General features: G+C 40.9%; 1 protein-coding gene across 2 annotated transcripts in view; it reads left to right on the top strand.

The window, feature by feature from the left end:
* LOC109419650 (vinculin) overlaps nt 1-15423 on the top strand; it is a 79115-nt gene that overhangs the window by 31371 nt on the left and 32321 nt on the right. For both annotated transcript variants that reach the window (XM_062853839.1, XM_062853840.1), the window contains exon 2: nt 3159-3396. In XM_062853839.1, the coding sequence (XP_062709823.1) occupies nt 3340-3396 (57 nt within the window). In that variant the 5' untranslated portion in view covers nt 3159-3339. The remainder of the gene's footprint in view (nt 1-3158; nt 3397-15423) is intronic.

Raw genomic sequence — 15423 nt, 5'->3', positions numbered from 1 at the left:
CAGTCTGCACACGGGATTTTGTATATCACGTTGGATCGTTGGTTTGCCTCTAACTTGTCCTTCACAGCGCCGCCCACGGATGCTGAAAACTCGAAGCAATTCCGGTCGATCGTCAACATTGGCACTCTCACCCGCAAGATTCAACGGACCCTCCGTGTGGATTATCCGGAAGTGGTGATTTGTCCACAACAACGCAAGACTGTAAAATCGATAATACCAAGAGTGAAGGACAAGTTAGAGGCAAACCAACGATCCAACGTGATATACAAAATCCCGTGTGCAGACTGTAGAGCAAGCTATGTAGGTATGACATCGTGCCGACTGAAAGATCGTGTGTCTGGTCACCGATCGACGATCAACATACTGGAGGAACTACGAGCAGCGGGGAAAGACGAGACGGATCATGAGATGGCAAGACTGAGAGAGAAAACAGCGCTACTAGATCACTGTATCACCAACAACCACAATTTTCTATTAGATAAGGTAGAAGTATTAGACTCAAGCAACAAAAAACAGAATTTAGCCATATTAGAGTCATGCCACATCTTGAACACACCAAACACTGTTAACCAGTGAATCAAAATTCAACCATCGCGCAACAATAATGACAATGTCGCAACCTGTATTTGTTGCGACAAACAAACCCATGCGACATAAGTTTGTCCCAACTTGAAAATAATGGGATTAATATCGTAAACCACGAGTTTAGAGATTTTTAAGCCTTTCATTACGATTTTCGAACGGTAGCATCGAGTTGGTAAGCACTGCAACTCTGGTGAAGCTCTATCATCAAACAGTTTCGACTTTGGGTTAACAATAATTGATTATTCACGAGTTGAAAAGTACGCAACAAATTCAGCTTCCGTTTTGTCTGCAACAAAAAAATTCGAGATCATGTCATTATCTGTTACCAGTAGGGATAAAGAGTAATCGTCGCACCTTTTTTGTTGCTTGTTTTGTGCCTCTTTTGTCTGACAATTCTCTTCACTGCTGTTAACAAACGAACTGACACCGAAAACCTGAGCGGCACGTACGCAGGGGTATTACACACAGTCAAAACGACACAGCACACAACACATAGAAGAACAGAGGAATAGGCGCACAATAGCGATCATCACTATAACGAGAAACAGACAAAATCGAAATCTGGCGCGAAAGTGACGCCGCCGGCAAGAGGTAGATCGTAGGAGGTAAAACAGATCGATACTGATCGATTTGAAAAAGTGCGCCAACCAACGAACTCAACCACGTGGGTGTTTAGATACCTCTTTCGGAAACTGGTACCCGAATAATTCTGTTTTCTCGTTATAGTGAAGTGAAGACGTGCGACTATGTTTAAAACATACATAACCTCACGAGTAAACGGAGGGATTGTATCTGTAAGATTATGTAGAATTATGCTTAAAACCTATGTTAAAACCTGTCCAATTTGCAGATCCTTTGAAAAAGGCACAATATATGTGACCGAAACGTCAGGTGTTGAACCAATATCCGTTTATGATTACATAGAGACTGGAAGCCGAAAATCCCCGCTTGCATAATGTTATCAATTAGTTATTGTTACATTACTGATGTGGTGTTACATCTTGTAGGTCCATGGAGTCCATGGATCACTGTTAACCCTTCAGCACGCGCGCTGTTGTAAAAAGTACAACACCACCAAAAAACCTCGCTCGTACAACGTGCGCGCGGTGCAGTTTCGGTTGCTCGATGGTGCGAGTCCTGGAAGGTTAAGAACTATTTTGCGAAGGTATTGTGGGTCAGCCAAGAACTTCCACAAGTAGAGGCCTTAAGATCTACAAGCATAATCAATGGATTGATGTTACATTACTGATACGGAACAACATCCTACAATGAGCCATGGTTCCGCAGTTGACTAATTTCTAAACAGGCTGTCTAGGGTTAGTAGTCATCATCGCATTGCTGGTCCCTAGCCGTTCAAGACCAGGATGTTAGGCAAGAAGGTCGTCGTTGTGATTGTTGTGTTCAATTATGGCCCTCTGTTAGATAAATTTCTATTCAATTTCTCAATTTCTCTCGTCGCAAACTTGTGATTCTATCCACCGTTTGTTTCATTACTTTCTTTACTCCCTCCTACTTGAGTAGTCTGCGATTCATCGAAAAAAGCCAATAAAAGTTAGTTTAAAATTGTTTTCTAAAATTTCAACTTTTTTTCGTAAACGTTAACACTCCTTGGTACAAACTCTTAGACTCGCCATACAAAATAAAACAGCATTTTTTTTTTTTTTTTTTTTTTTTTTTTTTTTTTTCTGTATTAACGAGATTTTTAGCCCTGAGCTAGTTCATCTCGGGACCCACGCTTTACTTCCCTTCCGAAGGAAGAACTCACATTTTGTGAGTTTGTTGGGAGTGGGATTCGATCCCAGGTCCTCGGCGTGATAGACATGCGCTTTAACCATCACACCAGGTCCGCTCCCAGCCTTAAAACAGCATTGCAAACGGCCTTAAGCATTATCGATGTACGTTTACCAATCTCTAGAATTAGGATTGTGTTTAAAAAGTCATAGAAAAGAAACGGCGGTGAGTGGCGCCATACACATTCTATTATTCCCAAGTCGTGGATTATGATAGAAGAAGTTGTACCTTAACAAGACCCACAAACTCTGACTAATCCATCGTCAGTCACGCTATCTCCAGCCAGCTAGCTATTTTGTGATTCATCATTTCACTTCTCGCCCATGCTTGTTCCATAGTTAGCTTGTATCCATACCACCACCTCCGCTGCGCACCGGGAAATTCCAGCATAACACGTCAAAAACGAAAATCCACCCAAAGAAGATCAAAGAACACGTCCGTTAGGTTTATTAAGCGTTTGTAATTTTCTGAGTGCGCGAGTTGTTTGACCGAATGATTCATGCTTTTCAAGTGACACAGACGTGCGCGGAGAGACGCTGCTCTTCGCACCCGGATGGCGAAGGTCCGAGATATTAATTTTAATTGAGTTGACCACGTTATGAATTATTCTCCGTTTGTCCCCAGAGCACGTTAATATTGCGGTTTTATAAACCCCAGCCAGCAGGCACTCGGACGACGGCACTCTCTCTCACTAATGTGGAAAGAAGATCACTACACCAGGCAGCCGCATAAGAAAGCCATAATCGTTTGCAATAACCGTCTGTTTTTCCCTCCCATTTCAGTGCCCCGTGTGGAAAATCTGTTTTCCGTTCGCAGCATCCGTCGTAGAGTGGATACCGCGTGAGGAGCACCACCGTGGGGCATAACCACCCCCTCCCATCATCGGCGGCCCACTCAAAAGGGAGGAACGCTGGATTTTTAGTACAAAACTCGCACTGACACACACAAGACAAGACCAGCAAGATGCCTGTGTTTCACACGAAAACGATCGAGAGCATTTTGGAGCCGGTTGCACAACAGGTAAGGACGGAACGGAACTAACCATATTACTAGATTGTGTGCGGTGGCGGGCGGCCGGATGGAAGCTGTCCGTCGTTTTTTTTTTTGTTCTATTTTTGTCGGTTTGTTGTTTGATTCTCTCACGTCGCGGTCGGGGTGAAGACGCCCACCGTTGTTGTTCGGATCAACCTTGTTGTGTTGTTTCGGCTACATAACCAGGGCCTCCTGGTAATGTGGGTCTTATGTTTTTTTACGGTACCGTATGGGGAAATGAGTTGTGGTGTGTATATCGGATGAAAATTCGATTTAAAAATAGATTACTTAGTAGCACATATGCGATGTGACTTCCTCTCGTAAGTTATGTTTAGACGAAATTACCGTTAGTTTTGTTTGTATTCGATTTTCCACTAGTTCTTTTTCTCAATCAGATAATTTTCCAATAGATTGAGTGATGTTCGTAAAGATAGGAGTGCCGGGCGGTTGGTGTTAGGGTTGGTGTGGTCATATACCTGAAATGGTAGAAGAGCGGGCATTTCGCAAGATCGTTCATTAATTTATTTTGTTATTTAGTTAAACATCAAATTCATAATAACACTGCACTGCCCCTATTTGCATAACAGTCCCATGTTTGCTGGGTTTTCCTATTCATATGGGACACTCAAAATGCCCACGATCGTGTTTTTCGCGATTTCAACCACTGTGGAAAGATTCCTGGAAGAGATTCTCTCAGAATGATCAAAGAGATTCTGTCAAAGTCCTGGGAGAGATTCTGTCAAAATACTGAGAGAGATTCTCCCAGAATCCTGAAAGAGATTGTCCCAGAATCCTGAAAGAGATTCTCCCAGAATCGTCAGAGAGATTCTCCCAGAATCGTGAGAGATTCTTCCAGAATCCTGAGAGAGATGCTCTCAAAATCCTGAGAGAGATTCTCTCAGAATCCTGAGAGAGATTCTCCCAGACTGCTGTAAGAGATTTTTTCGGAATGGTCAGAGAGATTCTGTCAAAGTCCTGAGAGAGATTCTCCCAGAATCTATGGAGAGATTCTCCCGGAACCATGAGAGAGATTTTCCCAGAATCACGTAAAAGATTTTCTCACAATCTTGAAAGAGACCCTTCCAGAATCCTCAGATTTTTCAAAAGTTCTGAAAGTTTCTCCTAAAATTCTGAGAGAATCTCTCTTAGGCACTGTCCATAAACTACGTAGACTTTTACAAGACTTTTTTTTACATACAAAATTTTCGAAATTTGTATGGAGTGTAGACTTTAATCAACAATCTCCCAGTTGAGCCAATAAATCTTCCATCCATTATGCAACAACACCACCACAATTCCAGTGGGCTTCTACGGACACGAGCACATTTTTGAACCAAAATATTTTTTTTATCTAACTTTAAGGCATTTTTTTTTTTAAAAAGTAATTTTGTCAAAAGTTTGCTCTAAAAATATGCAACAACTTTGCTGAACATTGTATAGCATAATTTTTAGATTATCACATGGAAAAAGTATTTATTTCAACATTAAAAAGTGTGAAAGTGACAATTTTCAAACAGATTTTAAGCATCGAAGAGACAGAGAGCAACTCATCAGTTGACCTGTATAAGATAGCAATTTTATTCAACTTTTCATCATGCTTTGAATTTTTTGCAACTTTTTGCAACTTTTCGAGATATCTCATTATTAAAAACAGTCATTTTTTATAGGAAAATTAAAAAATCACATAGAAACAATGAAAATATGACAACACTGTCTTAAGAAAAAAGATGCACAATAACATAATGAAAAAGTCTTCAGAACATCGGAAGCCTCGAAAACCTAATCCAAAAGAGATATAAAGCATTTAGTGGCTTTTCAAGGTTTTAAGGGGTTTTTATACTAAATTTATTATATATCGCTCATTTCAAAAGATAGAGCATAAGTCTCTTCGGCAATATTTTTCTGCATGATATTATCTATAACTTTGCCGAAGACACCATTTAGTTTTCTTTGCTTTTGTAGAAAATAGATTTTTCATCTAACTTTTGGGTAAATTTATCAAAAATCAAAAGTTATCAAAAGTCGCTCCTTAAAATATGTAACAACTTTGCAGAACATCACATTATATTATTTTCACATTATCACACTCAAAATGCCCACGATCGTGTTTTTCGCGATTTCAACCACTGTGCTTTCCCAGGATTCTCGGACAACCTCTGCTAGGATTCTGGGAGAATCCCTCTCAGGATTCTTAGAGAATCTCTCTCAAGATTCTGATAGAATCTCTCTCAGGATTCTGGAAGAATCTATCTGGATTCTGGGAGAATCTCTTTCAGGATTCTGGGAGGATGTCTCTTAGGATTTTCACAGAATCTCTCTCAGGACTTTGACAGAATCTCGTTGACCATTCTGAGAGAATCTCTTTCAAGAGTCTTGGAGAATCTTTCCCAGAATTCTTGGACAACTTCTGCAAGGATTCTGGGAGAATCTCTCAGGATTCGGAGAGAATCTCTCAGGATTCTTGGAGAATCTCTCTCAGGATTATGACAGAATCTCTCTCAAAATTCTGGGAATCGAGGTAAACGAGTTCTTCTACCACCTCGAAAGTATCCCCGTCTATCGTAAACATTGCTGCTCCGGTCTCGCTCAGTTCCACCTACCAGCATGTACTTCGTTTCCGATGCGTTCACCGTGAGTCCGACCTTTGCTACTTTAGATTTCAGGCGGGTGTACAGTAGTGTGGGTCATCGGAACCGTTTTCTCAGATCAAACCTTTTTTGGTTCCGTTTCGGGTCCTGAGCATCTGTGCAAAATTTGAGCACGATCGGTTACGTCTACACATTGCGCATTGCAATTGAAATTTGTATGGGATTTTGTATGAGAAAACATACTTTTTCGCATTTTTGTCATAAGTTGAAAAAGTTTGTCTGAAACTTTTTAACCGATACTGTAAAATGATGGCCTAGGATGTTCTGAAAAACTTTGTTGCAGACCGCAAAGCGATCCGATGCTTGTGAAAATAGTTATAACCAACGAACCGCAGGCATGTGTTTATGTTTTACCATGTAAAGGAATAACAAAAGTAACAAATTCATGCTGTTTCGTCAAGCAATGCCAACGCTATAACTTTTTTCATAAGCATCAGATCACTTCGCGGTCTTCGGCAAAGTTTTTCAGGACACCCTAGGCTATGTTTTCACTTTATCGGCTACATGGTTTTAGACAAATTCGAGCTTGTTATGAGAGAAATGCAAAAAAGTGTGTTTTCTCATGTAAAACCCCATACAAACTTCAAACGCGATGCGCAAAACGTAGACATAAACCGATCGTGCCCAAATTTTGCACACTTATTTGGGTCCTGAACTGGAATCTAAAAAGCTTTGATCTGATAGGATAACATTGAATTTTTCACTTTTCCATATAAACGATGACCCACTCTAGTGTACAGTTTTGCCACCGTTCCAAATGTTCTAGCAATATGCAATAATATCCAAGTTATCCGCAAAACAGAGAAAATGGCCGGAATTTGTGAACATCGTACCCCGGCTGTTGAGCCCGGCTCGTCGCATAACACCTTCCAGGGTGCTGTCGAATAGTAGACAGGAGAGTCCATCACCTTGTCGCAGTCCCCGTCGAGATTCGAATTATTCACCCGAATTACTTACGCTGTTATGCACACCATCCATCGTTGCACTTATCAGTCTAGTAAGCTTCCCGGAAAAGCTGTTCTCTTCCACGATTTTCCATAGCTCTTTGCGGTCGACACTGTCGTACGCCGCCTTGAAGTCGATGCGTTGGGACCTGGTGTTGACGGCATTTCTGGAGGATTTGCCGTACAGTGAAGATCTGGTCCGTTGTCGAGCGGCCGTCGATGAAACCGGCTTGGTAACTTCCCACGAACTCATTTACTTTAGGTAAAAGCTGACGGAAGATAATCTGGGATAGCACTTAATTTCCTTCAGCGTGAGAGTCCTCTGCTGCATCTACATAGTCATTTCTTCCGCTGCCTTGATCCTTCCTGCCTACGTTCTCTTCGTCATTCAGGTGCTCATCGAAGTGCTGCTTCCACCTTTCGATCGCCTCACGTTTGTCCGTCAGGAGGCTCCCGTCCATATCCCTGCAGATCTCGGCTTGCGGCACGAAGCCTTTGCGGGATACGTTGAGCTTCTGGTAGAACTTACGAGTTTCTTGTGAACGGCACAGCAATTCCATTTCCTCGCACTCTGCTTCTTCCAGGCGGCGCTTTTTCTTCTGAAAGAGGCGGGGGTCTGCTGCTTCCGCTTCTGTCCGTATCACTCCACATTCTGTCGGGTTCCATGCTGCAGTATTACCGCCCGCGCTGCGTCCTCCTCCAGAACCGCTCTGCACTTCCAGTAGAATCAATAGTTTCATCGACTCCGTTTTACGCACCCAATAGTGCTCTCGGCGGCGTTGTTGATGGCTGTTTTGACTGTACTCCAGCAGTCCTCTAGAGGGGCCACATCGAGCACACCCTCGTCCGGCAACGCTGCCTCGAGATTCTGCGCGTATGCGGTGGCGACATCCGGTTGCTTCAGTCGCTCTAGATCGTACTGGGGCGGCCGCCGGTACTGTACATTGTTAATAACGGAGAGTTTTGGGCGCAGTTTAACCATCACCAGGTAGTGATCAGAGTCGATATTAGCGCCACCTATAGGTCCTGACGTCGATAATGTCGGAGAAGTGCCGTCCATCAATCAGAATGTGGTCGATTTGCGATTCCATTTGTTGTGGTGATCTCCAGGTGTAACGATAAGGGAGGCTGTGTTGGAAAAAGGTGCTACGTATGGCCATATTTTTGGAGGCGCCGAAATCAATGAGTCGCAGGTCGTTTTTGTTCGTCTGCTGGTGAGCGCTGAACTGTTAAATCGTCGGCCTGAATTCCTCCTCCTGGCCTACCAGAACGTTTAAACCCCCTATGATGATCTTGATGTCGTGGCTTGGGCAGCGGTCTTACTCGCGTTCGAGCTGCGCGTAAAATGCGTCTTTGTCGTCATCAGTGCTTCTGGAGTGAGGGCTGTGCACGTTTATTATGCTTATGTTGAAGAATCGGCGCTTGATCCTCAACCTGCACATTCTTTCGTCGATCGGCGCACCGATCACGCGCCTCTGCATGTCTCCCATCACTATAAAAGCTGTTCCCAGCTCACGTGTGTTGCCGCAATTCTCGCAGATGGTACCTCTAAACTTTAGCACCATAGATCCTGTCCAACACATCCGGATGAAGTTGAGAGATCTGTAGTTTCACGTACCGAGCTTTCAATCGCAAGTCTCTTTTCGTGTCTGTGGTCGTCGCCATTGGTATCGGTTCGCAGTTTTCCCTTGTTAATTTTTCGGTGCTTGTCTTTTTACGGCTGGCTCGCAGGGTCTGACAGCAATCCAATAACCCAGGGAACTGGACTTACCTTCCCGGAAGCTACGGGTTCTTCTGCATTGGCATTTCCTCCAACTACAGTGCGAAATAGCTAGGCTCAAGCGCCCAGAACCATTATGTGGTATATTAAACTGTACAATAGAAACCTCGGAACATCCGCTATGCAGTTGTGTTGCTTTATACACGCGCAGGCAATGATTTCTAAATAAACAGTGATTGCTTGCAACCCAGTGAGTTCTGGTCTGCAGAGCCTGGGAAGGTCTTAGGGTTTACAAATTCCATTCCACCTGACTGGGAAAATACGCGTCATGGCAGAACCTGATTATTTGACACATGACAATTAGCTAGCTAGATGCGAATATCAAATCGGGACATGCCACAAAAGATCAGCTTATTGGACGCAGTGACGTAATCACCCCAACAGCGGGAAGGACACCGACTGACTGAACTGGACCGACAAGCAGACATGCCCGAGGCATGTCACGTGAATTGGCTATATAATTTTTACTGAAAGTAGCAAACACCGATTGCACAAGGTTAACTAGATAGAAGTTCCCATTTCGGATGTAAGTAAAGTTCTTGGACTAAAGCCACTTGGGTTGTACCGCTTTGCATAAGTTTGCAAAGATTGATCGTTGTCTGGGATCGTTGCTATTCTTTGATGCTGAAGATCGATGAGGACTGTTCTTACCCTAGGCACCACATAAACTTGACAAAATCAGATACATAACAATTGCAGTTCAAAAGTAAACAAATATGAACAACAGCGATAAAAACTTGTTGGTATAGATTGAGATTATTAATAGCACTCATACCCTACAAAGCCATGCGTTGGACCTAACATCACGCTGTTTGTCGTCATAAGATATGTAATGGAATTCTATGAGATGGTGATGGGGCTTCAATTGACTTTAATCATTTTGCCGTAAATCATCAACTTCTCTATCACGTGCATCTTTTGCAGATATCTTAATAATCAATTGCCTCTAGTAGATTCCAGCAACCCGTTGATGCCGGGAAACTGTTGTACGACACAATGAGACGTCCAATTTCAAGGGCATGAACCTTAAAGGGCCCCCATCAATCTGGAAGCTCTTTTCGGTATCTGTCCCCACGTAGCCAACAAAAAGGTTAACTTTCCGCTTGTTTGCGGTGTCCAAGGATGGGAACACTCACTTGCAGAGAGTTACACTCACTTAATGTTTTCTCAGCTCAGAAGCGTGCAATCAAGAAATGATGTATGGACGACTTTTGCCTTGTGGTTTGGTCTAAAAGTTTGCCGAATAGAGTAGAGGTTGCACACGCATACCGAAGCCGTGAAGGAGCTACGAAGGCAACTCTCCACGAGGTGAATGTAAATTACACTCACCTCGTGGAGAGTCGCTTTTACAGCTCTGTCACGACTTTGATACGCGTGTGCGACCTCTACTCTACTCGGCAAACTTTTAGACCAAACCACAAGGCAAAAGTCGTCCATACATCATTTCTTGATTGCACGCTTCTGAGCTGAGAAAACATCAAGTGAGTGTAACTCTCTGCAAGTGAGTGTTCCCATCCCTGGCGGTGTCTACAGCAGCACTGCTGTATAATGTAAACAAATAAACACTCTGCACGACCAAAACAGAGCTTTGCCACTGCTGCCGCTACACGAAGACGATTCTAACTATCGTTGGCTTGGCTCAGCGCGGTGATCACAAACGAACCTCACGCGCGATCTTTACGTTGCGTTGGGTTTAACGTTGATGTTTGGCAATTAAATTTATTGTTTTAAACGCGAGTTGACGCGTTACGGACGGTGATACAGCCGTATACATAGAGACCCGAGCAGAATGAAGTATCCATATGGTAGAAAGATCAGTTCTGAACAAAACAGTATTTGATGATCAATTTAATTCTTGCCAGAGGAGCCAACAAGTTGATTAGTGACAGTTGATGTTTCGTCAACTTTTGGAAAATCAACCGAATTGATTTCTACTCGGGCAGTTATCTTCATGCGCGCGTGTAAGGTGGTCGTTGCCAAACACACGGGTCGCGCATTTTATTCTAGCGAGGTGTGCTCTTGATCCGGTAACGGTCCCATTAATCTTTCCACGCTCTTTGCGAACTTGCGAAGTGTGGGCGAGAAGAAACGACGACGAGACACCTTACTTTTACTGTACAAGTTGATGGATAGATGGTAGACGTTGGTTGTCGCGTCGTCGGTTTCGATGGTAGCAGTTGGGGGCCATGAAGTAGTAGCGTCTCAAGTGGTCGCCTGTCGCTTCAGCTGTTTTGGTGAAGGAGTTATTATGGTTTCATTGGGCCAGAGAAAGAGAGTTGACATTGGTTAGTTCAGTTAGGGGATTCTGGGGTAATACGCACCAGTTAAGGAAGATGCGTCCAAATGCATATAAAAGGACAATAATTTATTGTTTTAATGCATGCATTCATTGCAAATATTTGCATTCTAAGCGATCTCGAACAAAACTTTTTCCCTTATATAGTATAGCTTTTGAAAATAACGTTTTTTGTGAAGACCAACATTACGGCTTCGTAAGTTTATGCGGGGCAGTATGCACCCATGCTCGGGGTAAAATGCACTACAACAATGGGGCAGGATGCACTCAAACAAAGGGGTAAGACGCACCACAACATTGGGGCAAGATGCACTGTCGAGTTTATAAATCTCTTCCCTTTTTAGAGAAAATGCATGTTTTCTAAGGTTTTAAGACGAATAATAGCTCAATTTCATTTGCGATTACTTACACAGTGCTCATAGATATGATTACAGCTTGTTTTCTATAGGTGCGTTTTGCCCCAACACATGGAGTGCATATTGCCCCAATCAAGAGTAAAAAATAAAATTGTTTAAAATATGGGTCATTCCACGCCAAGTGACCGACCGCTTGCAATCGACCATCACGGATTTGAACCAAATTTGGCTGAAACATTTGTTTAGATGGAAAAAGAAAAAATCCAAATTTTGGTGCCGATCGGATCCCCCCTCGGCCCGTGGCAGCACCCCTCGTTTTGGCCGATATGAAAATTACCCTCTCTTTCTTTTATTTTTATCATTGAAACGATTGCACCTACACATTTTTGACCTTCGGCTTTTAGAAAGGAAATCGTTCAGGGAATCCATAAAAAATATTATTTTTTTGGTACAGTGTTGCCAGATATCATATTTTTCAATTTTAAAACTAAAAATCGATTTTTCTCAAAATACGTATATTTTAATTTTAAAAATTTTGATTCCATCGTGTTTATCAGACGTTTTTCTATCGAAAAAGCTTAACTCCCCAAAGTAATTTGCGTCGTTCCTGAGATATAGCGTTTTAAGGAAAAAATATTCATTTTTTTGATATAAAGTATCATATAAAATCAGGTGCAGTTTATAAATTTCGTAAAAAAAACATTGTTCGATGCCATATAATCACGTTTTGTGCTGATTTGAACAATATCGAATATAAAAAGGATTAAAAAAATTGTGACAGTGTTGCCAGTTTACCTTTTTTATTATACCATGAAACCTAACCTTCAAGTGTTTGACAATGTACAGGTTATTCTGAAAATGCGCACCATGTGTGTTGCAAGATGTGTGAACGGGATAAAAACAATATACATCTTCTCTTACGACCCTGCTGTTGACCTTTTCTTCACAGACAAACAGACGTAACACCTAGAAAATTTTTCGCGAAAATCCATCGCCTAGTTCACACTAGGTGAAACGTTTAACGCGTAGAAAAATGATGTGCGCACCTCTGGTTGTGAAAGCTACAACTATAAACGTTTAAAAAGATCGTTAAAACCGTGGTCGTTGGAATTTTTCCAATGTTACGTCTGTTTGTCTGTGTTTTTTTGTTTATGGTCCTATCTAACAGAATGACCCGATAATTGACAGTTATTGTTAGTTTGATAGTTAGCAATAAAAAAAATTGGTTTATTGGAAAAGATGAGGATAAATTGTTAAAATATAAAATGTATCTATTGTGAAATTCATTTCAATTGTCATTTTATTCATTTCAACGATGTTGTAGATGGAAGTGTTGCCACATATGTCATTTTTATTGTAAACATCTAATTTACACAAAAGCTTTCGTAAATAGATAACACCAAATAAAAACAAATGAATTCTGTTTTTATACATAACGAGCACATTTGGCAACACTGCATGTTTATGAGCATAGATGGCAACACAATTCATAATTGCTACTCCATGGTTAATCGCAGCGAACGATTGTCGCTTTAGTTTGTGTGTTTGCTTAAGTGTAGTACGCACCTCAAAAGTACTGTGGAAAAGGATAGGACAAAAAACGGTCAAGAAATGATTTCGTTGTCAAAATTTCTTGAGCAGTCCGCAGCTGAAAAGAAATGAAATTTCTTTTCCTCCCATACTAATCAGTTGTCAAAATTCCTTTGGTAATTAGAGGGATTTTTTCTTGAGTGCTTTTCTTACCAGGTGCGTACTAGGCTTTATCAGCGACGACAGCAGCCACTTCGATCACTCACCAGCATTCTTCTCCATTCGCCATTCATTCATTCGCTTGCGATCAAAACTGCGACGAACGGCAACGAATATCCATGTCAAGCAACTTGCGTATGGCTTTCCACTGGTGATGGGGATATGTGCTTGATCACGACAATCCGTTTGCTGCATCTTTCTCGATTCGATTCAGCAAAAAGGAGTGAATATGAATGGAGTGAGGCGAATTCTTAATATGATACTATACATTGTCGATCTGGGAGTCACCTATAATTGATCGAACAATCGATTTGATTTATCGGAATTAACATTCGCGTACAACCGATCTCTTTTCCATGCAAAAAAAGCCTAAGAAAAGTAGGCTCTAGGGAGCAAACGCCACTAATCCATTTCACTCAGAAATTTTTGTTCATTCTTCGCCACGAAGAACAAACAAAAACTCATACCATATGCAATCACATCAATAGACAACACAATACCCAACACTGTTCTTCACTTCTCTGCCTGGGACAATAAAAGACATGATCTATTATTCGGCAATCCAGTAAGAGTAAACGCAATACCTGCACCTATTGTTTGCGTTTCCGATAAATACTAGCATACTTGGCAACACTGCCGTAAAAATCAATCAAAAGTTATTTTTACAGGGATTTTTATAAGGAGTTGGACCTTCGAATATAAAATAAAAATACTGAAGTCTGAGCTACCAGTTGCGCGAAGATGCGTAGTATCTAATATTATCTAATTCCAAAGGATATCATACTTCATATTTTATCATATTCCATATTTTCAGGTTCAGCTTCTGAAATTAGCTGTGGGTCATTGAATGTAGTTATATTGAAATTACATTTTCAGCACTGTTGCTTATAAATACACTTATCAAATGTTTTCCTGAATATATTTTACGTCGATGTTGCCAAATGTACTAAACCTAAATAAAAAAAATACTTTTGGCTTGTTAATTAGATTTCATACTAATGTTCTAATAAAATTAAGATTTCTACAATAAATATTACATATTTGGCAGCACTTCTGTTCAGATAATGTTAAAATATATGAAATTTGTTTAGAATTGATGATCTCAATCTCAGCTACATTTTTTTAGTTCAACAGGTTATGCTAGTCCATTACGACTCATAATTAATGAACTGGCAACACTGTAATTTTCAAAAAACAAAACGTCTTTGTATGGCATCGAACAATTTTTTTTGCGAAATTCGTAAACTGCACCTGATTTTATATGATACTTTATATGAAAAAAATGAATATTTTTTCTTAAAAACGCTATATCTCAGGAACGACGCAAATTACTTTGAGGAGTTAAGCTTTTTCGATAGAAAAATGTCTGATAAACACGATGAAATCAAAATTTTTAAAATCAAAATATACGTATTTTGAGAAAAATCGATTTTTAGTTTTAAAATTGAAAAATATGGTACCTGGCAACACTGTACCAAAAAAATAATATTGTTGCTGGATTCCCTGAACGATTTCCTTTAAAAAAGCCGAAGGTCGAAAATGTGTAGGTGCAATCGTTTCAATGATAAAAATAAAAGAAAGAGAGGATAATTTTCATATCGGCCAAAACGAGGGGTGCTGCCACGGGCCGAGGGGTGATCCGATCGGCACCAAAATTTGGATTTTTTCTTTTTCCATCTAAACAAATGTTTCAACCAAATTTGGTTCAAATCCGTGATGGTCGGTCGCAAGTTTTCACATTTTCTCGGTCACTTCATATGGAATGACCCATATATAATTTATGTACATTACTGTTTATGTTATTATTTCTGCGCTTAGTATTACCCTCAATTACCTGAATAAATACAACAGCTTAAGATATTTGGTCGGTTTTCACCTTCAAATCGTTCGACAAACGATCGGAAAAATTACATCAGAAACCTGCGTTTTGATTTAATTCATTTTTCTCACTAATTACGTAACGCAGATATGTAAAATTTTCCAGGTGCTCATTAATAAGGACGTTCTATAAGACTGGCAAGGTTTCAAAGCTCCAAAACCGATAACTCCTGAAAAATCAAGGGGGTGCGTTTTGCCTCGACAGTGCATATTACCCCAGATGCCCCTACATCTCAATCCATTATACAGTACAGGTCATACAGATATCTGTCGGTTTCGAATAGGTTTGCACATATCGTGAATCACGGATGTGTATTTCCAAGATTCTATACACCACAACAAATCAATTAACAGTTTGACCGAT

This window comes from Aedes albopictus, chromosome 2 (genome assembly GCF_035046485.1).
Source record: "Aedes albopictus strain Foshan chromosome 2, AalbF5, whole genome shotgun sequence".
Taxonomy (NCBI): Eukaryota; Metazoa; Arthropoda; class Insecta; order Diptera; family Culicidae; genus Aedes; species Aedes albopictus.
Note: the sequence above shows the minus strand (reverse complement) of the source record. Positions and strands in the feature narration are given on the sequence as shown.